Source organism: Gouania willdenowi, chromosome 21 (genome assembly GCF_900634775.1).
Source record: "Gouania willdenowi chromosome 21, fGouWil2.1, whole genome shotgun sequence".
In the NCBI taxonomy this organism is placed as follows: domain Eukaryota; kingdom Metazoa; phylum Chordata; class Actinopteri; order Blenniiformes; family Gobiesocidae; genus Gouania; species Gouania willdenowi.
The window spans coordinates 19,283,097-19,311,078 of NC_041064.1; the positions used below are offsets into that span (position 1 = coordinate 19,283,097).

General features: G+C 37.3%; 1 protein-coding gene across 6 annotated transcripts in view; it reads right to left on the minus strand.

Annotated features, from left to right (window-relative positions):
• Window positions 1-617: 617 nt before the first annotated feature.
• The window catches only part of tbc1d4 (TBC1 domain family, member 4), a 41,817-nt gene continuing 14,452 nt past the window's right edge, over window positions 618-27,982 (minus strand). Inside the window, exons 5-24 of one of the 6 annotated variants that reach the window (XM_028435399.1) lie at window positions 27,526-27,615; window positions 26,334-26,438; window positions 25,610-25,742; window positions 25,429-25,520; window positions 25,204-25,314; window positions 24,018-24,140; window positions 23,055-23,111; window positions 19,966-20,183; window positions 19,495-19,635; window positions 16,808-16,965; window positions 14,448-14,663; window positions 13,678-13,680; window positions 12,626-12,787; window positions 12,387-12,545; window positions 10,837-10,937; window positions 10,589-10,732; window positions 8,207-8,366; window positions 7,928-8,097; window positions 6,972-7,148; window positions 2,450-3,822 (exon numbers count right to left, since the gene is read on the minus strand). In XM_028435399.1, the coding sequence (XP_028291200.1) occupies window positions 3,592-3,822; window positions 6,972-7,148; window positions 7,928-8,097; window positions 8,207-8,366; window positions 10,589-10,732; window positions 10,837-10,937; window positions 12,387-12,545; window positions 12,626-12,787; window positions 13,678-13,680; window positions 14,448-14,663; window positions 16,808-16,965; window positions 19,495-19,635; window positions 19,966-20,183; window positions 23,055-23,111; window positions 24,018-24,140; window positions 25,204-25,314; window positions 25,429-25,520; window positions 25,610-25,742; window positions 26,334-26,438; window positions 27,526-27,615 (2,751 nt within the window). In that variant the 3' untranslated portion in view covers window positions 2,450-3,591. Of the gene's footprint in view, window positions 3,823-6,971; window positions 7,149-7,927; window positions 8,098-8,206; window positions 8,367-8,712; window positions 9,075-10,588; window positions 10,733-10,836; window positions 10,938-12,386; window positions 12,546-12,625; window positions 12,788-13,677; window positions 13,681-14,447; window positions 14,664-16,807; window positions 16,966-19,494; window positions 19,636-19,965; window positions 20,184-20,388; window positions 20,485-23,054; window positions 23,112-24,017; window positions 24,141-25,203; window positions 25,315-25,428; window positions 25,521-25,609; window positions 25,743-26,333; window positions 26,439-27,525; window positions 27,616-27,982 lie in introns of those variants that run through there. The other 5 variants (XM_028435401.1, XM_028435400.1, XM_028435402.1 and 2 more) reach the window with 5 other exon arrangements.

Here is a 27,982-nt window from a genome sequence, read left to right on the forward strand (position 1 = left end):
AGTTCTATGGCTTACACATACATAGTGAACAGTTATTAAATTATGTTTTATATCAAGTTTTCCCAAACAAGTCAGTTCTCAAGGATCACTTAACCATGTTAAAAAAAAATTTTAAAATTAGGGCTATACTGACCGAAAAAAGGCTCAAACGCTCACACCAAATCGGAATAGAGTTGTAATTGAACACGGACAATTGAAGACGTAATTGTAATTGACCCCAACCTTGGCTTGGGTGTTCATTAGTTAGCTTGAACAACAAAATAAACTGTATTTTGTCGTCTTGCTTCCCGTACTTCACTTTGACTGTACAGTACAGTGAACGAAAACCTACTGAAAGACCTTGAAACAGACTTTTAACGAAAACTGCCTGAGCTCACTTTAGGATTTTAACTCAATATTCTATTCACATTCAGCTAAAGGCCTTGACATAGACTGAAACCATGATTCCTTTATGAGTTCTTCCTGAAACATCGTGACATGAGCGGACAAAAAAGAAAGGCAAGGTAGGGTTTATTTAATTATTGATGTTTCTTTGCTTATAGCTCAGCCCTCATGTTGACAGTCTGATGATAAGAACATATCGATACGAGACAATTTACATCACAAACAGCAAAAAATAGCATTCAGAATCAGCTTTGCTTTTAAAAACTTTTGGCACAGGAAACAAAATAGCAGTGTGTAGCAATGAGAAAACCATAGTTTCTCTTTTTTTTTGACGAAGAATCTGCAACAATGCACAGCACTGATAGAAAACCTCTGTGCACTATAAATGAAATAGTTTTTTTTTTTTTTTTAATCAAAGTTAATAAAGTGGAGGGGACTAATTTCTATTTATAGGTAGAAAAATAACATCTTTGGTGAACTTTTTCATCTCTAAGATACTCACATGCTAATGTAAATAGAGCCTGAATATAGGTTTACAACTGGATTACATTGTTCAGAAGCTTTTAAAATGACCACACGGCCGATGACTTCACTAATCTATTTAAAGCTTATGTAAGTTCCTTCATCATGTAAAATAAAAACTGGTATTTTGCCGTCATGTTTGATTTATGTAATATAAGGAAGTCGACAGGTGCTCTGAATGAAGTTGACACTCACAAAGAGCAATAACAGAGTGTCAGAAAGATTCTCGTTTTTTTTTCTCCTACATGACGTGAGAATGACTTTCTGAAAGCGCTTTCTGGATGATGATGAGTCAGACATGGAAATGGTATTGAACAAAAGTTAGAAAAGAGCCAGGGACACTCGTTGAACTGGTGTAAACTGTACGTCTGCCACTTTATGGCACAGCATCTCTGCACATATACAGTATATATTTATGACCATGTATCAGGAGAAGAGCTTAATCACTGCACAGGGAACTTACGTGTGCTTATTACCTTTGCAGAGACTCAGCTTCCCCTAACACTTTGCTGCAAACATTAAGTTGAACTTGTCACAAACAACACTCAACTTTTTTTTGTTTATTATCGGTTTTCAAAGTCTTTTTAAGACTTCGTCAGCTCAAGGTTTTTTTTTCCGTTTTCTGATCTTGCTTTAACCCAGTAATTGAGCATATTAAAGGGGCAAAATTATGAAAATATATCACTTTATAATGGTTTTGCTACTGTGAAAACAGGTAAAACAAACATAGTGGAGGCAGGTTGATATTAGTTAATATCTTCACGTTCAGATTATTAATACAAAGAGCAATGTGAGCCGCCTCGTATCACCTTTATGGGATGATCTGACGTGTTTGTGACCAAATGAGAAGCAGCGGTTGGACTAAACAATAGACGATCGTCTTAAATGGATTATTTCTGTGGTCAGAAGAGGTGAGGAGGACAAGAAAGCGTTGTAGCAGCTCATGTGAATGTTTGAAACAGCTGACTGTTGAGAGTTTACTTCCCCGCGGCGCCTCGCAAACATTCAAATCAGTTTCGCTTTTAGTAGCCGTTATACTGCCTTGCATCGCTTTTATGGGATGATCTGACGTGCTAATGACCCAATGCAACGCAGCTCTATGACAAAACAGTGGACTATCATCTTAAATGCAATAAATGCAACTGTTAATGATTTACTCTCCTGCTGCTGTGATAAAAACACACTGGAGCAGCGTGTGTTTACACTTACTCATGCATGTGCACGAAGGCCCAAATACAGCCTGTTTTTAGGAACGGTCTGAAAGTGACTTTTCAGAGGGCTAAAACTCCAGAAAACAGGCGAGTTTTGGAAAATAATCCTCAAATACTGTGTTGTTTGGGTTCTCAGAACAATTGGAGATGGGTGAAAAATAGCATAATATTGGATCTTTAAGTTTCACGAACACACCTATGATAACTTTTTACAAAAATACATATTTTCTTAGTATGCAAGGGAATGAGAGAATAATAAGAATTTAAAAAAAAAGAAAATACACACAGATGGCTAACTTGTACAGCCCTTGCAAATGATTGAGGTCACAACATTTTTTAGAAATGGTAAATTTATTACCTAAAAAGAAGAAATTGATTTCAAATATGCTGAAATGTGATGCTTTATATACTCCAATCACTCATTCCATATGCTGATGGTTCACACCAGTGTTCACTGTCAGATTTTAAAAAGTTTCACAAAGCTTTCATCCATTCAACTACTTTTTTCCTGCACGCAGGATCACAAGGGTCCCCTGGTGCATAAGGCAGGATAGACCACTCTGTCACAGGCCCTCAAATAGAGACAACCATTCACACAGACAACTTCAGCCCCTCCAATTAATCAATCTCATGTTTTGGGATTGTGGAAAAAAGCTGAAGTACTCAGAGGAAACCCAAACAAGTGGGGAGAACATGCAAACACCCCACAGATATGTCACAGGAAGGCTTCTTGCTAAGGAATCAAAGCCAGGTATCCAAATAGGTACATTTTGATTTCAACACATTTATGTACTATTTACATGAATCTTAGACTAAATCAAGTGTATTTTTGGACTTTTCATATGCCTGAAGCACAGTCAAACTCTGCCTGAGTGTTTAGAAAATGATTTTCAAAACAAGGTGACACCGCGGTCAGTCACACAGGAAACTGACAAACCATACAACCTTATATCCTGTTTAAAAAAATCACCTCCTCCTTAAAGGCAGCAAGTGCTGAACAGCGTGTGAAGGCAGTTACTGTATGTAGCACTTTACTTATAATGCTCTGTGGTGAAATGAATATCACAATATTCTTTAAAAAAAAAAAAAAAGGAAATAGAAGAAAATACTAAAGCCAAGTCCTCAGACAGGAGTTCAGATAAGTTGACCCTGAGGTCCAAACCACTGTTTGTCAATATCACTGTGTTGCTACTGAAAGCTGCTGCAACCCACCCAGGCAAAGGCATTGCTTTCAAAAGAAGCCGATGAAGAAAATCTAAAAATGTGAATAAAGGGAAAAAGTATTGCTTCTTAATCACAGTGTGAACACATGAGACAAACAGCAGCTCGGTAGACTATGGGACAAGTGTTGCTGCTAATAAAGCTGAAAAATATCCTCTGTAAAGTTTTCTTTACAATCAGCTCATTTACCATCCAGACATCACCCGGTAGCACAACAACATGCTGAAGCTCGGTCCACATTCAGCTGTGGCCATCAGAGTTTTTTGGCTGGGGTTTTGGCTTTCCCGTTGGGTCCCGTTTTGATCTGGGTCATCTCCACATCTGTCAGGGCGTCAGAGGGAAGGCACGAGCGCATGCGTTCAACCGTCCTCTGGTAAGCTGCTCTCTCCTGCTCCAGAGAGCGAATCATGTGCTTCAGTTTGCTTTCCCGAGAAAGGAAGCTCTCAACGTTGGTTTCCAGTGTCTGGATCTTCTGCCGTGCAGCCTGGAGGACACAGATGTTGTAATTTAGTATATACACACACAGATAGCAAGACAGAAAGCAGTCCAGTAGTATTAATATACATGCAGAATTTTGTTTTTTTAAAGAATAAATTTAATAGTAAATTAAGTTTTGTTTGATACAATAACAGATATGAGAACAGCTTTGTGACGTGAATCAGCTCTTACAAACAACTTTCAATCATTGAGTTTTATATTTATGTTTTGTCGCCATCTACGGGTGGTTTGAGGAAATGCAAGGAATGAACACCCAAAGGCCGGGCAGCCTATTGTCATCCCTCATGTTCTTCTTTCTTATTCTTCTTTTGTGGAAATCATAAAAAAAAAAATCCCCACATTTTTCACAAAGCTCCAGCCTAATGCCAGATTGCTTCATCTGCAAAAACTATAGGTTATTTACATATACATTCTCTGAGTGATATGAGTGAGATGTGTCACTATGAGATATACACCTCCGTGTCATATCTCAGAAGCCCTATCTCATTACGCCAATCCTGATTGGCTGGTGAAATGTATTCATCTGCCGCAGGTAGTCCTGCTTATTATAAGTAGAGTGGGCGGGGAATACAGGGCCATTCAAATAAGCAAACCTCTTTCTTATTCTTCTTTTATGGAAATCATATTTCCTACGTGCATAAAAAAAAAAAATCACCAAATTTTGCACAAAGCTCCAGTCCTATGCCAGATTTCTTGAGCTGCAAAAACAAGCCAATAGTCCTAAAGGTGATGCTAAAACAAATCGTTACACTCTAAAGGGTAATGATTTTAAAATTCACAACAAATCAACCAAATGTGCTATGAACTTGCAACTTTCACTAAAATGTAGCCCTAACGCTTGTGCATGTAAATCTATTGCAAATAAACTCTTTTTTTTTTTTTTTGTGTGCAAAAACTGTCAAATGTATTGACACTCAATTGACACCAAACTTGTGACACCACATTTTCAGAATGTCCAACAAAAATGATAAACACAGATTTTTGACAGTGCCTCAAAAATGACATTGTTGATGATGTTTGAGAAAAATATCAGAATTTCATCTCAAAAACGAAATGTTTTAAAGCATTATGAATTTCTCTCTTATGTATGGAAGCCCGTTTCCGCCACAAAAAAAATAATAAAAAATCACCAAGGAAAGCCATAATTAAGGGAAACAAAGTCATAATTATGAGAAACAAAGTCATAATTATGAGAAAGAAAATCATAATTATGAGATAGAAGGTCATAATTATGAGATAGAAAGTCATAATTATGAGAAAGAAAATCATAATTATGAGATAGAAAGTCATAATTATGAGAAAAAAAGTCATAATTATGAGATACTTAAACACATTTACAGCAGCTTGTTCATGTGGTGAGTAGCTGACACAGAGATGGCTGATAAGACTATCGAAGACTACTTTAGACTTTAGGCTTTACAAATGATGAAATACTTTGTTTGCTTGCAAATTCACATAGAAATACGCTGAGTAAACGCACCCTTGAAAAGATACTAAGCAAAAAACGGCTCTGGCATCTAAAGGATAACACTGATGTGGCTGAAGTAGCATGGATTACTGAACAACATATGGAGATTTCTGGTCAGTGCCATGGGTACAGATGAATGTACCAAAAATGTTTCTATCTCATAATTATGACTTTACTAACTCAAAATTATGACTTTTCTAACTCATAATTATGACTTTCTAACTCATAATTAAGACTTTCCTTGGTGATTTTTTATCTTTTTTAGCGGCGGAAACGGGCTTCCATACTTATGCCAACAATCAAAGTCAATGTATTTTCACTTGTGGAGCCAATAAACCATTGTTAAAAACAAATGACCAACATCGCCATGCTGTTTAGATACAATTTTGGATTTTTGACTCATTAACAGCTGCTATCTTATACACAGGTGACTGGCTTAGTCAAGTAGTGATGATACATGTTACATTTCTAGGGATGCACAGAAATGAAAATTCTTGGCCAAAACCGATAACGACAAAACCAAGGCCAAAAACTGAAATAAATTATTATATAAATCATTAGTGCCAGCATTGCATTTATGTATGTAAATGTGTACTAAACTCACTAAAATTAAAACATTGCAATTGTATAAATTAATGTTTCAAAGAATAAATCAATTAAAAATATTGAAATATTTATTTAGCACTGATATTCCAAGAATGAACAATATAAGAAAAAATAAAATGGTTAACTTGACCCCACTCATACATTAAATAATGTTGTACAGACCGATAACTGACTGGGCTGCTGGAAGAGAGTCAAATTAAATACTGTATGTTCTCTCATTGAAACACAAAGTACATTAACCAAGCATGTTCTGTGTGATATGATTGTAGCGTGGAGCATTTCTTGTGCGCAAAAAATGTCCCCATTCGTTTCATATGCGCGTCTGAAGCGAAGCCCCGCCCACCAGCGACATATTCAACTTGGTGAGTTTCACTGCCTGCTGAAGCGAGGAGCTGCGCGCCTTTTTCTCCTCCCACAAACATAAACCACCAGTGAAAAAAGCTGCTCTGATTAGCAGCTAATGCTATCCTAGCTCAGTGCCGACTTTCAAAGATGAAAACTACAGAGAGAACTTTTACCTGCTACTACCACCTCCTCGCTGATTCTCCTCCACCCCAAATCCTTCCTAGTCCGGTCCCGGTTATAAAGGCCATGTCACACAGCTCCAGGTGGTCACACACATCTTCTACTCCATGGTTGATGGTCTGACATCATCGTCATCGTCAACAAAGATTCTGATTGGCTTTTGTCATGCGAAACAGTCGCAGGAGTTCAATATTTTCAACTCTTGCGAATGTGCGGCTATGCGTAAAATCGGGAGCGCGCTCGCACGGCCAACGCACTTGACATGCGGCTCGGACCGCACTGCCACACAGGAAAGATTTTGCATCTGGTGACACATCCGGTGTGAACGCTGCATTATTCGGTCAGCTTGTGTCGGCCGAAAATTTTCAGTGGCCGGAGTTTCAGTGCATCACTAGACATTTCCATGTGCTAATTAGATCAGTTGATGTTTCTTGGTGTTGAAGATTGTGAGTTTAAACATCAGCTACTGCAACATTTCCATTTATGGCTGAAATAGCCTGGCCCTGACCATTGCTGCGCATCAGCTATAATTTTACCTGAAGCTTTTCCAGCAGATCCATATTCTGCTTCTTCAGCTGCACGTTTGTCTTCTCCAGTTTATCAAGTCGCTCAGAGTCGTCAGGAGGAGGGCCCGCCTCGAACATCTCATCCTGCAGGACGTGGTACTCGACTTCATACGCCTGCAGCTGCTTGGATATATCCATCTCCATCACCTGGGGACAATCACAATTGTAATTGAGTTCAGATGATTGACTTTGTAATTGTAATAGGCGTCGAAATTCTATAAAAATACAACTGGGGAACCATGTTAGAGTTCTATGGCTTACACATACGCAGTTAACAATTACTAAAATATGTTTCAGATCAACTTTTCCCAACTTTTTTTTTAAATGAATTGAAATTGAGGGGTATACTGGGAGAAAAAAAGGCTCAGGCGCCCAAGCTAAAGACATTAATACCAATATTTTTATGGATCATGAAGACTACCAAGGTAACCAAGAGATGAAAAACAAATTAAATGATGGATAATATTTTTTGTGAATTTATAGCTGAATTAATTCAAAACCGACTTGTTATCATAAGAGACGCTAACAGAACGCTAACACAAGAGAAAGGATACATTTTATGGGGTTATTTGTGATTAATTGAATTTGAACTTTAGTAATTGAGAAAGTAATTGTAATTGACTTTCAGGGGGAAAATAATAATTTTAATTTTAATTGGGAAAAAATGCTGCTCACCGTTATCATAGTTTAGTTGTAATTGAACATGGATAATTGAAGACGTAATTGTAATTGAAAAATGTAACTGACCACAACCCTGTCTGGGGATGGACACATTACAGGTCAGTGAGTGATGGCACACATTTAATGTTAAAAAAAAAAAAAAAAAGTGGCTTTGTGCAATGATGGTAAAGAGTACGGATTACCCAGTACTGTGTTTTTCTGACCCAGGATTGTATTTCATGCTACTTCTCTCTCTCACACATTACCTTAGTGATGGTCTGCTCCATCTGTGCGTGAGTGAGGGTGGGTAGAGTCGTTTTCAGGTAGTCAACAATGCTCTCAAAGCTGTCACACTCCACTATCTCCCTTTCCTGGCTACTCAGCAAACAAAGAGCCACTTTGAAGATCACCTCAGTGCCCTGAACGAGTACAAAATCTGGACAAAGCGACACAAGTCCCTTCAGTTATTTCAGTAGTGCTGAATACAAAAATTGTGCACAAGAGTGTTTAGTGAGAGCAGTGATTATAGCAGTGTAAATATGCACCAAAGATGCGGGAGACGAAGCCGAGGGGGAATTGTGAGGCAAAGAGAGTGAGGAACCAGGGCGCTGCGTAGAGGCTCGGGCAGATCTCGTGCTCCTCAAAGTGATTGTACAGATCTCGGTGGTAGTCGTGCAACAGCCTGGAGAGCTGGTACATCTGAATCTGGGAGGACACAAAGAGCACACACACACACACGTGAACAGATCGCAAGATGTGTGAAACTAAACTGGTCCACTTGCATCTAACTCTAAGAGTGATTGTGCATAAACGCAGTCTTTCTTAATCCAAACACAGAGCTCCTGAACTATTACAGCAACCTGTTCCAGCATGCATTTGATGAGCTGTACTAACTCGTATGTTACACTGAACCGCACTGCACACAGAAAGGAAAAGCAGAAGTTAGCACCAGCTCATGTTAGACTCACGTTGACACTTTTACAATTTCCTCACAGTTAAAGACAACACGAGTAATGCAAGGACTTCCTCGTAGCGAACCACCTCCACGTACCGGTACTACTCCTGTCGTTGTGAGCTTCAGGATGAATTAGAAGAAAGCAGCGGAGAAGGAACAGGAGGCATGTGCTTGGCTAAAGAGTTACCTGATGTGGATTAAACATTAGCATGCCTGCTGATGCTTTAACTAGAGTGGGGTCAGCTGATATTTAACAAGGATGAACCGAGCAGGTGTGGTTTGACAAAGAGGTGGAGACATTTAACAAATGTTTGCCGTTGCCAAATAATGAATCCGCAGGTGGCTTCACAGTGCACGCAGAAGAAAGTAGATGGATTACTTTGTAAAAGTAAAATGTTAAGGTTTCATTTATTCAGGCAACTTTTTTACAGGAAATTGCCTTTGATCTCCTGATCTGGAGATCAAAGTACATTTCAAAGCATATTTTCTGAAAAAGGTTGTCGGAATAAATTCAACCGTAACATATTATTTAAAAAAAGAAGACAAAATGAACTTGCTGGCACTATTACTGTGTAAAAGTAAAAATATGAGAAAATCTCAAACTAACTTTTTTGTCCTAAATCAAAGGCATGTCAAAAACTTTGTTCTCTTTGATGTGTGTGTGGATTTTCTCAAGGTACACAATATTCACTGTGGTTAATAACCTGGGTGAGAGTGGACGTTAGGGTAAAACTATAAATCAATTAATGCATAAAAAATGAGGTGGAGCTAGAAATGAGGATAGCGTATCCGTCAGTGGTACATTTAAAATAATTATTATAAAATCAGAAAATTGTCCAGTCACGCTGTGGATGGTTACCTAAATATGAGGAATGGTCTTTGATACAGTCTGCATGCCAAAACACATCATTCAAAAAGGACTGAAAATGAACATGGAAAGCGTTTATGATGTGGCTGCCATCCTACAGGCGCACACAAAAACCTGTACATACATTTTATTGCTGTAACTCATTTATGTAGATTTAAAAAAGATTTGTATATTCAACTTATTCATTGCTATGATCGTGTTTGCAGAGTACGTTATCATAATATTTTTTTACATGTTTGTTTTATCTTAATCTCAGTTTAATAACATTTTATAAATACAGCAATAACCATTTATTCAAAGTGACACCAAACTGTAGGACACTCACAGTATTACACACACACTACCCGTTAGGGCTGGGACGATAAGCTTTTGTCCCAGTTCGATTATATCACAATATTTGTGTGGCAATTACATTTATACTGTGATTCTGATTGGTTGATAGTAATGATTATCATAATTTTAATTTCCTTATTTCCCTTACCCAAAAACAAAAGTTAAATCATAGACTTCTAGAAACAGTATGTGAGTCATTGTTTAAAAAAAACAAAGCGCATCGCAAGTCAGTCAGTCGGTCATTTTAAAATTAAATTAAATTAAAAAAGATTCAAAGATTTCTAAAAAAATGAAGAAATGAAAATGGATTCTGGGTAGAAACGTAAATGTTTAATATTGTCCTAAAAAATGCAATATATCATAATTTATATATTTTTTGCCACCCTACTACTATATACATTTTTTTATTTCAACTTTACGACCTTTGACAACAGACATGCTAAAAACAATTACTAAAATAATGAATTAAAAAATTATTTAAAATACAATATTCTGGGGAGAAATATAAATTTTTAATATTGTCATAAAAAATGCAATATATCACGATATAATTGATATTCTTCCCACCCCTACTACTACTTTTTCAAATTTTAACTGAACAACCTATGACCACATGTGCAGACATGCTAAAAAAATTAAATTAATAATTAAAAAATTATTTCAAATAAAAGATTCTGGGGAGGAATATCTATTTTTAATATTGTCATAATAAAAGGTGATATATCATAATATAATTGATATTTTTTCCCACCCCTACTATCCAGTACTGACCTGCAAAGACACCATATCAGGTCTGTACTGACGCCTGATACCGAGGTCATACATCAAGAACTTCAACATATCAAATGCTTGTTCTTCGCTCATGTGGAGCAACAGAACTCCAGCCACGAAGCTGATACCCTGACAGTAGCCGACCTACAGGGAGACAAAAACACAGAACACATTTTGATAACGCCTGTTACACAATGATCCTCGCAGCATGACGTTGCAGCATTGTGCAGAGGGTGAAGAGTGTGTACCTCTGTATCTAACAGAGAGTAGGCTTTGAGAAGGTTGTAGAGAGAAAGCTGACCAGCACCCAGCTGTGCTGAGAAGTACTGATGAGTGGGGAAAGTCCGCCCTGAGGAAAAGGGGAAACAGCTAAATTACATGCAAAGTTCATTTCAAGGAATATCCCTTTTCCAGTGGGAACTCCTTTTATTAATTACAAAAAAACACACTTTTATCAAGAACATCGCAACAATAAATCTCATTACTCAGATGATTACATCCTCCGTTCCTACAGGATTCTGTTGATTAAATATTTGATTATGTACACAAGCACAAAACGTGTTCATAAGTGAATGATAGCACTGTATTTTAGCTTAACTACTTTTTTTTTTTATCAGCAAGAGAAATATAATCAAATACAGCTCTCTACAAACCTATTAACAACAATAGGTACAGTTACATGAAAACTGATATCACTTAGAATTACTTAATCCAATCAGATAGTTCAGGTTACAATGAAATTGGATTTATTTCATCTGGATTGGTCTACAGCCTAGGGTCCCAAAGTGGGGTACGGGTGCACCACAAATTGTCATAGGGGGTACATGAATGAAAACAAAAAACAAGGACAACATTGGAAACTAGAATATAAATAGAGCAGTTAATGTTAATGCTATTGCTATTACTAGGATAATGCTAATGCTAGGCTAATGCTAAGTTATTGTTATTACTAGGCTAATGTTAGGCTAATGCTATTGCTAGGTTAAAACTAATGCTATTGCTAGGTTAAAGCTAATGCTAGGTCAATGTTAATGTACGGCTAATGCTAGGCTAATTCTATTGCTATGTTTATGTTAATGCTAACTGGCGCCCTGTCCAGGGTGTACTCCCGCCAAGCACCCAATGAGAGCCGGAGATTGGCACCAGCAGACCCCCGCGACCCTGAAAAAACAGGAACAAGTGGGTTTGAAAATGGATGGATGGATGGATGTTAATGCTAGGTTATCGCTATTGCTAGGCTAATGATAATGCTATGTTAAAGCTAATACTGGGTCAATTTTAATGCTAATGTTAATGTTGATGCTAGGTTAATGCAATTGCTAAGCAAATGCTAATGCTAGATAGTGCTAATGCAAATGATAAGCTAATGCAGTGCAACGCGGGCCAGCGCCTGCATCCTCACTTGCATTTTTTTCAGGAAATGTAGATATTCTAGTTGTTATTATTATATATTATTCCTTTACAGCATAGGTAAAATTCAGTGTTTTGCTATTTATTTATTTTTTAGCTATTTTTGTACATTTGCTTTCAAAATTGTAAATTTGTTAGTGTTTTGCTCAGAAATGTATAATTGTTGTGGTATTTGTAAATGTGTTTAGCACTTCTCAGCCACCGTATTTTCCATCACCAGTTGTTATTGCGCTGTTTAGATTTTGCTTATTAACGAGGGTAATGGAAACCCAATAAATGATGCTGAGAGAACTGAAAACAACGCTTTACTAGCAGTCATTTCTTCACATGCCACGTTTAACTTACTTTACTACACTTAGGTACACTTTACTTCTTATAACGTGCACACCTAAATCTACCAGGATGGCGTGTTGTTGTGCCGTCAGCTGCTTCAGCAGATCCTGGTAGGAGGTTTCTGATGCTTGCGGACGCTGAGGCTGCCTGTGACGTAGCCGGTACTGCTGGCAAAGTAGCAACCAGACTTCCCCACGTCGACTCTTTGGAATCCCTACACACAATGAGACACATTACAATATGATATAACATTTGTATACTGTGGTTCCATTTGCTGACACGTAGACTCCTAACCTTGGCAGACGGTACGGAACATTTCCTCCATGTCTTGTGGGACGGTCGTCCTGCCTGGGGCCGTCAGTTTTTTCTCCCACAATGCTTGTGCTTCTTTGGCGCACGGGCTCACTTCCTGGTAGTCGAGTTTCATTTTGCGGATGTGCAGCTCATCACGGCTTGCTGTAACACAACCATTACCAAAACAATATATATACTGTATTTCCATTTCACTGAATAGAGAAATCTTTTCCAAAGTACCCAAAACGTGCCCAGAGTTTTTATGAAGACACCCAGTTCAACACTAAGTAAGATTCAGACTTTTCACACACTGCCCCGATACATATACTGTATAACGTGAACATCCATGAAATGACAAAGCCAGAATAAACTTGTGCCTGCAATGGAAGGGAAAAGGTCCAGAGAACCAAAGAACATAAATACAGTAAAGCGCATGTGTCAAACTCAAGACCCGGGGGCCAAAACTGGCCCTTTGCAGCATCCAATTTGGCCCGCAGTAGAAAGTAAAAATGACAGAGAAAACATTAGTCATTGTGTAAATGAAACTAAACACTCCTGGAGCATATATTGGATGATTGCAGTCATTTTTAATGTTAAACTGTTGGAAAAACCTCAAAATTCTAATAAAATCCTTTAATTTTCCTCAAATTATAACAATATAATAATATTTCCCTTAATTGAATAGAAATTGGTCACAAAATCTAAGACATTTGATGTAAAGATCCTGTTGGGGCTGATATCTGTCACTTATTGTGTGGATATTGTTAGTTTCTTACATATTTTGTATTTTATGTATAGTAGAAGGGCAAACTAGGGCACAATAATGTTGAATTTAATCGTTTTCCTGCATAAAATCTGTGGCCCACTTAAGATCAAACTGCTCCGTATTTGGCCCCTGAACTAAAATGAGTTTGACACCCCTGCTGTAAAGCTTGAGGATCCTTAAACATGCAAAATAAATCAAAAGAAAATGGACTCATTGAAGAATCAGGACCCACCCATCACCGAAACCATGCAAAACATCCACCATGGCTGCCTTTTGTACGTCTTACCTTCTATTAAAAATACGTATTCTGAGTTAAATCCTCAGATCAGCAGTTCAGTGATGTCATAAAGACATACAAAGGAAAAGAACATTGTTGGTATTCAGAATGTAAAGGCTGCACATATCAAATGCCTGAAAACACATGTTTTTTTTTTTTTTGCACTCCTCATTTTGATAAAAGTAATACAAATCATAGAGCAGTTGGTTTTTAACTGTTTATGTTGCACCACCTTTGAACAATTAATGAATTTCCAGGCTCTGCATCCCACTATAATTACAAAAAGTCAAAAAAGTAACTTTTATTTAAATAGGAATTTATTGTGACTATCCTTCTCCAAAACAAAAAACAAAACAAAAAAAAACAACATTAAATGTGAAAACACAGCTTAGAACAGTAAAAATAAAGTTCTTTGAGTCTGTCATTAGAACCACCGCCACAGAGTAACTTCAATAAAACATTATACTCTATTATGATCCTACTGGTAGATTGCCTTGATTAATAGAACAACATTTCACCATATGAAGCAATTAAAAAAAAGCATCTGACAAAATAGTTACTTTAAAAATCAACGGTGGAGAAAAAAAACTCAATGGGTTCACCACCTCATAGTCCTGATTATTTTGCAGAGAAATCTCAAAGACAAATAAGTGCATCTCAACAAAGAGATATAGTACTCAGGACTAAACGTCAGTGTTTTCTAATTAATTCCCCTGCAACATGAGGTAATATCCACTAGGTTCCTGGAAGACAAAGCATTCACAATAACTTCGACTCACCCTCTAGTCTCTGATTCTCCTTTTCCATGCGCAGCAGCAGGATCTGCTGATGGATGGCCGTCTTCCAGAGTGCACGGTAATCAGCTCCTGTTCTCTTTGGCCTCTCCTTCTCAGATTGATGTCCACCTGCGTGAGGAAGAAGATGTCCCAAAGGGTCCAGACTTGAGTTCAAACCACGTGGAGAGAGAGGCAGCAGCTCCCTGACGTCACAGTGATCTACAACAGACAATCAATGAGAAGGACAATCAGAAAAGGCAGCAGGAAAGTGATCAACTTAATCACTATTCATAAAACATTAAATAAACAATGAAAAATATTAAAACATGACATGCAACACAGCTTTAAGAAAATGTCAAGAGCAATACAACAACACAGAACATGGAGCACAGATTGTGTGTGAGGTGGCCTAAAGCTGCAGATAGGTGAGAGTGGGAAACACGTTATGGGATGCAAGCTCAGTGATCACCCTGTAGCTGGCCACCTTTGATGAGGGTCTCTAGGAACACTACTGATGATGTGTCCGAAATGTACATCCTTCCCATATCTGGAACATAGCTCCGAGGCCACTCTCAAATGGTAAACCTCATGTGACCACCATCTTTTGGCACAAAGGGCGGTTTAACATCACATCCCGTCTTTAATTATTCTTCATTGTGGAAAGCATGAGAGTAAAAACTTAAAAAAAGTTTCTGATTAAAAGTTGGCGGTAGAGCATTAGGCAGAATTATTTACAATATGGAGCCCTTAACAATGTGGCATCAATTTATCACGCGGTTCAGTTTCGCTGCTCTCATCAGGGTCAATATTGTTTGGTTAGACATGGCCATTGTTTTGAGTCAACACACTCTTAAAAACCTGCTGTGGCTCTAAATCAACCAAAGACAACCTATCATGGTTTGCCTGATGGAGGAGTGCAAAAAATGTACTGAGTAAATCAAATTTGATCAGATCTTAATACAATTTCAATAAAAGAATTGGGCCTGTGTCTTTAATCAACAACAAAAAAAAAAAACAAGGAAGACTTAAAAAAAAAAAAAAAAAAATCAAGGCTAGTGTTATCAGTATTTCTGTTTGTTTTTTGTGTTTTTTTTCTTTTTGTTGTCTTTGGCAGCAACAACAATAATTTTCTAAAAAGTCATTTTGGGTAACTTTTATTCACTTTATTCAACAAATCACATTTATAGCATTTTATTATCTGGACTAAAATAATAAGTAACAATGCAGCCTAATAGTATTAACATATCTAATGGTGAGATTGCATTAGTATAGCCTTTATAGCCACAGCACTTATTATAATAATATTACATAATACAACCACTGTTGGTAACGCACTTTGCTAATTTATTTTATTATCTTGTGTTCTTGGCACTTAAATATCACATTTGATTTGTTGGCATTGGCCTTCCCTAAAATAAGTTACTGAATATTTTATAATATAAAAATAAAATTATATTCAGAAAAGCGTCACAGTTTAACAACCGAATGGAGACTGGTTTAAATCCCTGGGACTTTCTGTATTTTGTACGCTCAGGTTTACACAGTACACCAACCTCTACGTTATACCACAATCAAAACGTGCACCGTACACTTTTAACGTTGGATAAAGTTCACCCAACCGTAGCAACATTTATTCGTCTTTTCACACTGGGTTTTTAAACTGGTTCTTAACTTATTGGTGGGGACTCAAAAAAGAAAAAAATATTGCATTGTGCTTTTATTTTGAAAGGGATTTATTTATGCACGCATGGTGTTGACTTTGCACATTTAAAAATAGTTGATTAATTGTTCCACTTCACAACTTTGTTATCTAAAATCATGATAAAATATTTCTTTCTAGGAAATACATTTTCGGTAAAACTAAATTTAAATATGTAAAATAAGATCTGCCAAAGTTGCGAGTTGCGTTACTGTTAAAAGAAAATTTGTTAAAAAGTAAAAAAAAAAAAAAAAAAAAAAAAATATATATATATATACAGTATATACATATAGAAAGAGAGTGTGATAGAGTAAATAATGCAAAAACACAATTAAAATCAAGCAATAATGCTTGATTTTAAGGGATGTTTTCAGCTCCTAAAGTCAGAGTAGTCCATTGCTTGACATGGCAAGATTCTTCAAGTAAAATTATACTGTAAAAATAATCTTCTTATAACTTTAAAATGTTTCACGTTATGTGTCATTTCTATTCCTCTTGCCTTTATTGTACATTAAATCCAGTCAGGCATTAACAGGGATTCTAAAGTTGAACAAAGTTGCTACCTTCATGTTTGCTAACCACCTGTAGACAGTTCAGGTTCTATTTATTGTGCATCACATTGCACCGTGGTGCCAGACAAGCTGCAAAGATTGTGTTACCAGACCTGTGTGCTGCATTGATGCAGATGGCTTGCTCATGGGTGACGCGACCCTCATGAAGATCTTCTGTCTCCAGGAGACCCTACGTGGGGTCGGTAGGAGACCTCCGCTCAATGAGTCCGTGCTGCAACCAGAGAAGGACCTCTTTCTGCCATCACCATTGCTGGAAGAGAAGATGGCAGTGTCAAAGACACCTGATTAAAGTGTCAGGTGTCATCTTACAGCAACACTCTGTCAGTGCCCGTTTATAAATGCAGGCACAAATCCTGCAGCCTGTTTCTACAGAGCAAGAAAAACCTGATAGAAGTCAAGAAATGCATTAATAAGAAATGATGAGGATTATGAAAAACAGACAGAATTATAAGTAATAGATTTCTGTGCTAATAATGCAGCAACTCATTGTACATTTGTGACATACAACACATTTCAGCCATAGTTGGCATGCATGCAAGATTGTTTGTCAGAGAGGTGAAATAACTAACACACATAACAGAAAAAGGTCACAAAACTGTTATAGAACATGAGTTAATCATTCATCAAGGATGTTATGCCGGTTTCTACATAACGTACAGATTTTTAATATCCATACCTTATTTACTGATACTACTATTAAGAAAAACCTCTACAATGAAAGATGGTGTCATGGTCTGGCGTATAGAATAACCTTGTTCTATCTCTGCTGGATGTGTGATAAAGGTGTGAGAATATACAGTATTTTGCTTTTTCTTTTCTTTTTTTTTTTGCTCATAGAAAATTCAGGGTGTCAATTAAACTCCACTGTCAAACAGGACAACTGGTCAGTGGCACAGTGTGGCTGAGTCTACGTCAATATAAGTTGAAAAGTATAGATTTTTAAGGTAAGATTTGGCCCATATTGCAGCCTTGGGCCAAATTTAGGATAATAAACATGTCTGAATCCATGGAAGGACCACCATACAGCACGACAACTTGTTATTGGTGTACAGCCTAGGTTCCCAAAGTGGGGTACGCAAATTGTCATGGGGTACGTGAATAGAAATAAAAAAAACATAGATTAATGTACCCAAGTTTGTACTTTACACAACATATACATCATACATAAAGTATGTAAGGTGCCTACAATATCCAAGCAATAAGTGACATATCAGATTTTCTCTTAAAAATGTCATTAATTTTAATACCAATTTTTATTTAATTTGTGGAAATTATGTTAATTGAAAAAAAAATAAAAATTTTTTTTTTTTTAAATTATGTTAATTGAAAAAAATTAACTTCTTTGAACAATTTCAAATTTAAAATGACTGCAGTCATGGGAAAAATCCAAATGTTGTGGAATATACATTGAATTTGTGTATTTAGATATCTTAGATATCCTAGCCGATGTATCTTCAACTGAATTATTTGGTAATCTGGACAATAATTTATGTTTTTTTAACTTTCTCCTGCAGGCTGAAATTTGATGGTCTAAAGGGCCAGATATTCACTGTAGAGCTACGTTGTATATGACATTACATTATTATGTTTTTAAGTGTGCAGGAGTAGGGGGTACATGGCTTCAGGTTAAATGTCTGAAGGGGTGCGGGAATGTGGAAAGTTTGGGAACCACTGGTGTACAGTGTATCTTTTCCCTGTGGATGTGTTTTTAGGCTAAAATAAATGAAAAACTTTGACTAATTAGGCTTTCAAAGACACATCGATTGTTTATCCATTTTCAATAAATGCATTAGCATTAGGGAAATGGAGATTCTTCCAAAGACACCCTGGAAAACGTACTCGTTCATAAAATGACTTCGTTGCACTGCACTAGTTAACCTAGCATGGATGTTTTTGGACTGTGTACAGAAACTGGATTAGTTGAACAAAAACCCTTGGACGTTTAAAAAAAAAAAGTGCCGACCGTACAAAAAAAAAACTGTCATGAACAAAAAGTCAGCTCTTTTTTTTTTTTTAAATGATTGTTTAACATTTTGTGACACCATAGGGAGGCTGCCTGGTCAGCAAAAAAAAAAAAAAAAAAGGCTTAAAAGGAAAACAGGAAATGACCTCAGATTGGAGAGAGGAAATCACTGAGCGACCAAGGACTTTTCTCCTGCTCCTTTAAGTTACTTCTTTAAAAAAAAGTTTTCTGTAGTGTTTATAGATACAGGCAATTCACATGGACTTTTAAATAATTTTTTTTCTAAAAAGCAGTTATTTAAAAACATTGCAGTGAAAATGAATCATGAATACTCAAGTTTTATTGCAGTGCCTCTCTTCATCTTCACCTATTCTCCTGTATCAGCTGATTAAGCTGTGAACAAACCATGGGATCTAAATAGACATAAACCTGGACTGAACTGGCAAAGGGAAACAATCAAAAAATGTTTTAAAATGTCAGTGAAAAAGAAGGGATGCAAACAAACAGGCAGTAGTTCATTCCAGTTTCAGCCGTTGTGCAAAAAGCTTTGGCTGCACATGCAACTCCAACAGCAAAGAGAATTAATGTCTTTATCTGAGTGAAATCGTGAAAGAAAAGGTGAATTTGACTACAAAGATGAGGGAAAAACAAATATCGCTGAGGCGTATTTTAGATTAAGACGATAGACAACAGCAAAGCTCGATGTTAAATGGTTTTATCAGCCAATGAGTACACAGCTCCTGTTCCTCCCACCCAACTCATCCTGGTGCCGAGCAGGTAATACTCCAGGGGTTGTCCTTCAGAGCTCCCTCTCACCTCTTGTCTGCCAGGGAGCTCAGAGAGCCCAGTGATCCCTGGTAAAAGCTTTTCAGGAAAGTGGGAGCAGAGAAGGAGGAGGAGTGGCTGAAGGAGGACTCGCTCTCTGAAACGCTGCGTGTTCTGCAAACAGCCACAGGACTGGGCGGGCCACACATTAAATGCCCACACACACACACACAAAAATATTACCAAAACTAATAAAGGTAGTAGCACGGGGGAAAAAACAGGAAACATCTGAAGCTATTGTTCACAGACAGCAGAGCATGGGGTGAGGAGATGGGTTTTGTTTTGTTTTTTTTTAATCTTAAAGGGTTGGAAATAGATTTCTTCATCTGAGTAAACAACAGAGGTCATCTCAGTATTCGGTTAGTGTTAAAGTGAAAAAAAAATGTACTTCTCTAAAGCATTAGCCATATCTTCAAACAAAAGCCAAATGCTCACACATGTAGGAAAAGCACAGTGAGCTACCTGTTCTGTAGCAGCTCTGGGTTAACAGACTGCTGTCTGTACAGTGGGGTATGTTTGCTCAGGGTGGCCGGCTGGCCTTCAGAGGAGATGCGCTTTTTCACCGGTGGGTGGCTAAAGGTGTGGGCACGCCGACGGAATGGCAACCCGGCTTCTGGATCATCGTCAGGGAAGGCGGGAGGAGATCCTGGAGGAGAGTGACCAGGGGATTCCTCATCCTGCTGAGGGGGGACAAAAGTGGCAGAAATAAACAGGATGTCAGACATTCAATTATTTATTTATTTATTTGCATGGTGAAATGTGGGTTGTGTGAGCTGCATGACAAACACATAAAGCTACACTATGGAGAAATACTATTCATAACCAATAAAGTCAGTAAATGGTCCATTCCAATGTAACATGATGAAGGTACACATGTACACTCACCTATGAGGTCAACACGCTGCAGCAAAGCCTCATTTCAGGTTTAACTTTCCACATTAAAAACTCCTGCACTCTGTGTCGCTTCATGCTCTGTTCAGCACAACTCCCACATTGATTGTATTCAAATGAGCCAGGTCCTATGACTAACTGCACGACACACTATTGGATGAAGGGAGGCCTAAACTAAAAACATGTATTTCCCTCCCATCATGTTTGAGATACCTTCCTCTTTAAGATCTGACTTGACAGGGAAATTACAGACTAATCTCATATAAAAACCTTGCATTTTGTCTCAGGAAAGAGCAAAGAAACATGTTGTTGTTGTGTATAATTTTAGTTTTTGTTGAATGTCCTTCAACTAATATTCCACACGGGACTTGGAAAACCTTCAGCACAATGAACAATAAGAGTGCTCCTATTTCAGCAGAGAAAGCTCTTCCTCATCAGACGTCTGTCGGGACATCCCGACTGGAATTTCCTTCTGATAGAACACTGCATCCTGATACGCTCCCCTTTAGGCTACTGACCTACCCTCACGACAAACAACTTGTTTTGTCCATTTTTCAATTCAGTGGATACAGTACAGCTTTAATACAGCTCATATACAATTTTGTCCAGCTGAACTATAAATTAAACATTAGAAAACATGCCGTAGCCAGTTTTAATAGATCTGGAGAAAGTGAGACATGCAGGAGCGTTAGACGCCGTCATAAAAGATTCTCCTCACTGGGAAAGCTCAGGTTTCCAGCAAATCTCATTTGACAGCATTAATGCAGAAAAGGTAGAGCTTAACTTTCATGGATCTGTGTGTACACTACGGGCCAAACACATCTTTTTTTAGCAGGAAGGAGGATATATTTTTAAATACGTATATGATTTTTTATTTCTCATTGAAATATTCTACAGAACATTGTTTATAACTTGTTAATATGAAAAGAGAAAAAACTACCATGGATTACTATTAATATTTGGGGGATCCCATGTGTCATCTAGCTGTTATATGAAAATAATAAATATGTATTTAGAATATTGTATTTATTCTTTTAGAAATGTGACAATACATTTTCATTAACATTTAGTAAATATTTGAGATTGTAGCCTATATGGGTTTTTTTTTTTTTAAATATCTAGTTGCACAGTGGTTCTAAACATTTTTAATATCAAGAATTTATTTTTAATTAGAACTAGTGCAGTGCCCGTGGGAGGTCTGTATTCATACATGCATGGGCAGACTCTATATATGTCTGCCCATGCATGTATGAATATATACATATGTAGGTGTTTGTGTACATGTACTGTATGTATATATGTATGTACTTGTGCAACCGGACGCATTGATACATGTAAAATTCTGTACATTTTATAACACTTAACATAATATAATTGTTCCACATATATATATATATACATATATATAGTGAAAGCCTATTTTTATTTTTATTTTATTACTTTTCTATTTTATCATATTGTTTTGCACATCACAAATGTAGCTATTTTTTTTTTACATTTATTATTTTCGTGTGTACATCGTTCTATGTCACACTTGCTTTAGTAATGTAAACATGAGAAACAGGTTTACAATACAACACAATATTTTTAGAAGGGGAAACGGAGCGACAAAAGATTCCAGTTGTAAAACTAACCATGCTTTAATTTGACTGTAACTTTGCACATACTAAATATTTACTCTATGAGTATGAAATTTTCAACTCAATAACAATATAAACAAGAGGACAGTCATCATCATCCCCCGCCAAAAAAATACGGAACAAGGACAATAACTAATTAAAAGTTGCTAGTATTAGTATTTATAGTAAGTTGTGCCAGCTTAGATATTTCTATACTACATTATTATTATTATTATTATTATTAACTAGATTTGTATTTGACAAATTGAAACTATAGAATACAATTGTTTAAGATTGTGTGTTGTTTTAATGTGTAAAAGAATAATAATTAAAATCTTTCAAAACTACATTTTCAATCAATAATTATTTTATTTTTTTTTTAGTAGACATTTCAGGCGACTCCACATGGGATCCCGACCCAAAACCTATTCAAATAAACACTTTAAAAAATATATATATATATATACACACACATACACGCACACACACACACATATATATATATATATATATATCTTGTAAAGAGAAGAGTAAAAAAAAAAAGCTATCACAAACTGTTTACCTAATACATGAAAATGCTGATAGTGCTTGTCATTGCACATGCCAAAGATACTATTATGAATTATGAAATAATAATGAAATCTATTACAGCCAAAGCTACAATAATGTGTATCTACAAATAATTTTTATGTTGAAGGGAGGGATGAGGGAATTAGTGTGTGAAAGTTCTTGTAATGTTTCTGAGTATTTCAGTGACTTCATCCCAAATGTTAAGGAGTCAAAGTACAACATCACACACTCACTCCACATTCTGCAAAGCAGTATCACACGGCCCCAAATGGCTCTGTAAACTCATTCCGTGATGTATCGCCAAACATTTTGGCACATGCTGACTTCGTCATAAAACTTTGCACAAACATTCTACCGTGTGACACGGCAAAACCAACACGAGACAGTGACACAAAGCCAACGACCACCTCTCTCTACAGCACACATTATGTTCTGGGAACGATCATGTTCTTTTTCTCCGAGGACACTTACTCTTTCAAAGCTGATGCTTCCTATGCTCCCCAAGCGGCCACGCATTCGGTTGGCTCCCTGTGATTAAAATATGTTAAAAACACGATTATAGATCAATGAAAGAAACTTGGGTGTCATCCTCGTAATCTAAATGAAGCAGAAAATCAGAAGTTGCAAGAAATACTGACATGAACGTGACAGACAACAGAGATAGTCAGTGACACAATAAAGCAGGGGTGTCAAACTCTTTTTAGTTCAGGGGCCAAATACGGAACTGTTTGATTAGAAGTGGGCCGTAGAGTTTAGGTGGGGGGAAAAAAGAGCAATTTTAACATCATTGTGCCCTAGTTTTCAATATCACTTCAATTCAATTAAAAAATTCTTGATATTGTTACAAATTTTTGTGTAATTTAGCGTAAATTTGTGGAATTGTTTGTGAGAAACTGCAAAATTTGTAGCAAAATTGAGAGTTCTTTCCACAATTTGGAATACAATATGACTACAATTATCTGATATAAACAAAGGAAAATCACAAGCCACTAAAAATACTTAGGAGTTTCATTAAGATGGTGAATTTAAGATATCTGCAACTGGATTATTTGGTAATTTACACTATAATTCATGTTTTCTCTGTCATTTTTATTTTCTCCTGTGGGCCACATTTGGCCCCCGGACCTTAAGTTTGACACGGGCAATAACAGATGGTGGTGCAGTTCTCAGGTTTCCTGGATCCTTCAACTAAAGCATTATATTTGATGTCCAACTGGCAGATATGGGTCAATCCAAATCCCCTTGGTGACATAGAAACGCACACTCAGCAGAGACACAAATAAAAACACAAAAGTCCTTCGCTCTGAGGTGGAAAATTCAAAACGATGAAAGAGGCTTGACCAACAAGTTATAATATACTGTAACTGTGTAGGTAGAGCAGCAGAACAAACAGAAAAAAAAGGCAACAAATATTTATTTTCTGCTCGGACTCACCCTCGCAAAGATGTTCTCCAGAGAGCTGGTGAGGGATGAACGTGCTTTGTTCTTCAGAACATCGAGTTTGAAGCGACTGCCGGTGGATGTGGCGTCTCCGGCCGCCGAGGAGCTCAAAGCATTCTGTCAGACAATAACAGGAACAAATAAGTGATGGAAAAAACTGAATTAAATATTAGGCATCCAGGTAGGAAGGGATAAACAACTGTACACGCTGCGTAATTCACAGCCAATAAGTCATGTCGACATAAAACAAAAATAAACATTGTTTCATTTCTCCTGAGATAAGAAGTAGGTAGAAAATGAATGAAAGCGCTCAAAGATCCGGAAAAATCTTGTGCATCTGTGAGAGCTTTATTTTTGTGCTTGGCATAGAAAAACATTTCTGTACCCAATGTTCTAACTTGAGACCGTGTCTGTACCTCACGCACTTTGTTTGGTGCTTGTGCTCAATGAATACAGACGCTTGTCACCAGTGTTGAAGAAGCTCGGGACACGCGTCCAGCGCGTCGAGGGGTGGGACTTCTCTGTTGCCGGTGGTGTTCATACGATGGATGATATTGTGGCGATCAGTTACGTTCATAATTCACCCAGTGACTGTGAAGTGGTGGAGAACATTATTGTGTTGAGAAAGTGGTGTTCCTTTGGTGTGACTCAGTGTGTGCACTGTGATGTTAGAGGTTATAGAAAAATGTGGATGATGCCGACTCCCGATTATCAGCTCTACATTATCCAGAGAGTGGCTTGGCTTTATTTGCGCCTCGGCGCCGTTTCTAGATTCACCAGAGCTGTGGTCGGACGAGAGTCACTTTCAGCGCTACTTCCGTCTCTGCCCAGTTTGACAACCTGGCTGACCCACATCCGCGCTCGCATCTTCTACCAGTACACCAGCTACAGGCGCTCTATTCCAGCAGAAGAGTGCCTGTACATCTGTCTCCGTGTGTTTAGTGTTTTTTTTTTTTTTTTTTATTCTTCTCATTATTCTGATACGTCACAGTTGGGGAACGCTCCGGATTGGTCGACGCGCCGCGTTATGCCCCAAAAGTTCAACAATCCCAACTCCAGCGTGGGCCGCGTTGGAGGCGCCGAATGCACGCCAAAAGCTGGACCTCTGACCACCATGTATTGTGAATGTAAACCTGCCGCTTTCGACGCGTTTGGTGTGAACGCGCCATTAAGCTCTCACCTGAGGGGCTTCTCCAATGTGGAGGTGGGACTTTTGTTTGGTTTCACAGAGCTGCCTTAGGTGGAGAATCACAAGCTCGTTCTCCTCTTGGTCTGATGCTGGCTTCAGTTTCTGCAGTACAAAAAAAAACCACAAAAGAGGAAATAAAAAAATGATTTTATAAACATATATTGAATATAAAAGAAAGAGTTTGGTTTAATCTACAGTCCATGTTAGAAACTGTACCTGCACTCGCTCAAAGATCTCCACCTGCTCATTATCAGTGAGCTGGGACAGATATTTTTGGATGATTAGCTTTGCTTTTGGGGGATAAAGACCTAAGAAATGAAGATAAAATTAAACACTCATCACTGAGAGAAACAAAGTGTGCGACCACGTGTTTGTGAGTTGACCCTGATTGGTTCACCTTCGATCCTCTCGCAGAGCTTATGCAGGTCGTGCATGGGGCAGTCCTCACACAGCTGGATCTGTGTTTTGTTGCTTTGTAAAGCTGCAGCTGTGGAGAAGGCCTGCTTCAGGGTCAGCATCACCTCGTCCACCTGATGCACACAGTCAGACAAGGGTTCACGTGCACGTTCACACAGCACAAGCACATTTCAAGGTTCAGGATCCTCGTAAACATACATACACACACTGTTGTGTATTAGGTCTGTAACGCAATGAATGAATCTGTATATATTCATATAATACTTCTCAGGCAAGGCAATACAACACAAAGTGCCTTGCAAAAGATGTCATTTAATATATTATGGATTTATACTGTACATGTGGCTACCACTCTTACTACATCACTTGATCAACAAAACAGTATTTTCTACATTTGCTGCAGGATTTGGATTTCAATAAACAAAACTTAAGAAAACAAAACTATAAAAAATAATAATTCCAAAAAGGTTCATCTTCTTCTGAATGTAAAATCCCACAGTTGTGTGCAAGAACATAATAAATATACAATATATTTTTATTATTTGTTATAAATGTAGAAACCTCAAGGTAGATATTTCAATAACGAATTTCAGAAAATCTGACAAAATGCACATAAATAGTCTCAAAATGGCATGCAGGGTGGTTAGGTTCAACACAGTTAACAATACAATCTTAACATTATTATAAAAATTCCCATTACTCACCAAGGACTCACTGGCACACTGGAAAACATAGCATACATAATGATTGGGACCAGACTCTGCTGGATCCCGACATATAAATCCAAAATGGTCAGTCTGTTTGATTCCCTGTGTTACAAACAGACAGAAAATTAGATTTGTCCAATTTCACTGGTTTATTTGCATTCAGCACAGACATACAGCTAATAATTCAACTCCCAACACAAGCATATTGTTAGCATGTTTTCATCGGTCGTAGATTTTAACTAATTTCTCTGTAACTTCTGTTTTACATTTGGAATCCTAACCAGGGACAGGGGTTAAAAATTACTATTATTTATGCATGGCATCTACTATGTATGCCTTATCAAGCAATGTAACATGTATTTGTCCCTGTCAAATAAACTAATAAATAAATAAAAATATGTGTCAAAGGGGATACAATGAATGGTAAAGAGTACCGTAACTAGAGAGTACCGGCCATTTTTTTCTGATGAAAACAAATAGATTTGGGTATGAAGCAGTCGTGAAATTATTTCAATTTGGTAAAATGTGAGAGTGGCTGAACTCTATAAATACATTTTGCAATTGGCTGATAATGAATTTAAAAAAAATGATAATAAATTGTGGCACAACTTTTTACAATACGTCAAAAGGTGAAATTAAAATGGTCAAGACATCAAAAACAGACAAATAAAAGGTCTAAATCTCATGTTAATGTTAGACCAGACGCAGGAAAGGGTTCAGCAAGTATGCTGAAACAAATTCACAATGCTAAATATTAACCCCGGGGAATTCGTGATATGACTGAAAAGGATAAGGAGTGCATATACAAACACTGGAGTATGTAGTTAGCATAGCATAGATTGTTGTTTGGAGATTTAATAGTATAGACTGGGCGTGTCTTAACTGCTCCAACAGCCCCGCCCATAATCAAAACATTTATTCAAATTTCTAGCCCATTCAACCATAACCTCAGGATTTACAGTAGTTAATCTTTAATATTGTGTAGATTTCTCTGAATCAGGAAATATGAATGTTTATTTGAGGAAACCAAACTGATGTTAGCATGAACTAGCATTTCAAAACAAGTGCCAAACTCCCATCAAATTGAATTAAATATCAATAAAATTATAGTTCCATTTCTAAATAATTGTATTACAATTTTCAGAAAACAAGGAATGGGTTGAATCTTGTAACGCATGAATAAACCAACCTGACAGCAGGAAGAAATGTCTTTAAAGTTCTTCTCCAGAACTACTGTTTTACTATCCGGACTGATCAGGTTCACTTCAAAACGCCCAACCTATAAAAAAACAAAAACAAATGCATACCAATATACACTTTAACACAACAGTACATTCTGAATATATCTATTACAGGTGTCACTTTGAAGGATCTGAGCGTCTTGGATAAACCCTCGGTCTAAAAAAAAAATCCAGGTCAACAAGACTGAAATAATGATTTTTCCCATAATTGACTGCTACGTAGAGTATCATATTGAGCGACGTGATCCATATTCTATATTTAGCTCCATGAGGATTTGTGCAGCACGGTTAACCGTGAGAGCCAGTGGTTATTATTGTATAAATCTGCAGACGCTTACACAGTCACAAATTCCACTGTGAAGAAATGTTGTGCAGTAGTTACCCCAGGGCCAGGCGGCTCAGAGG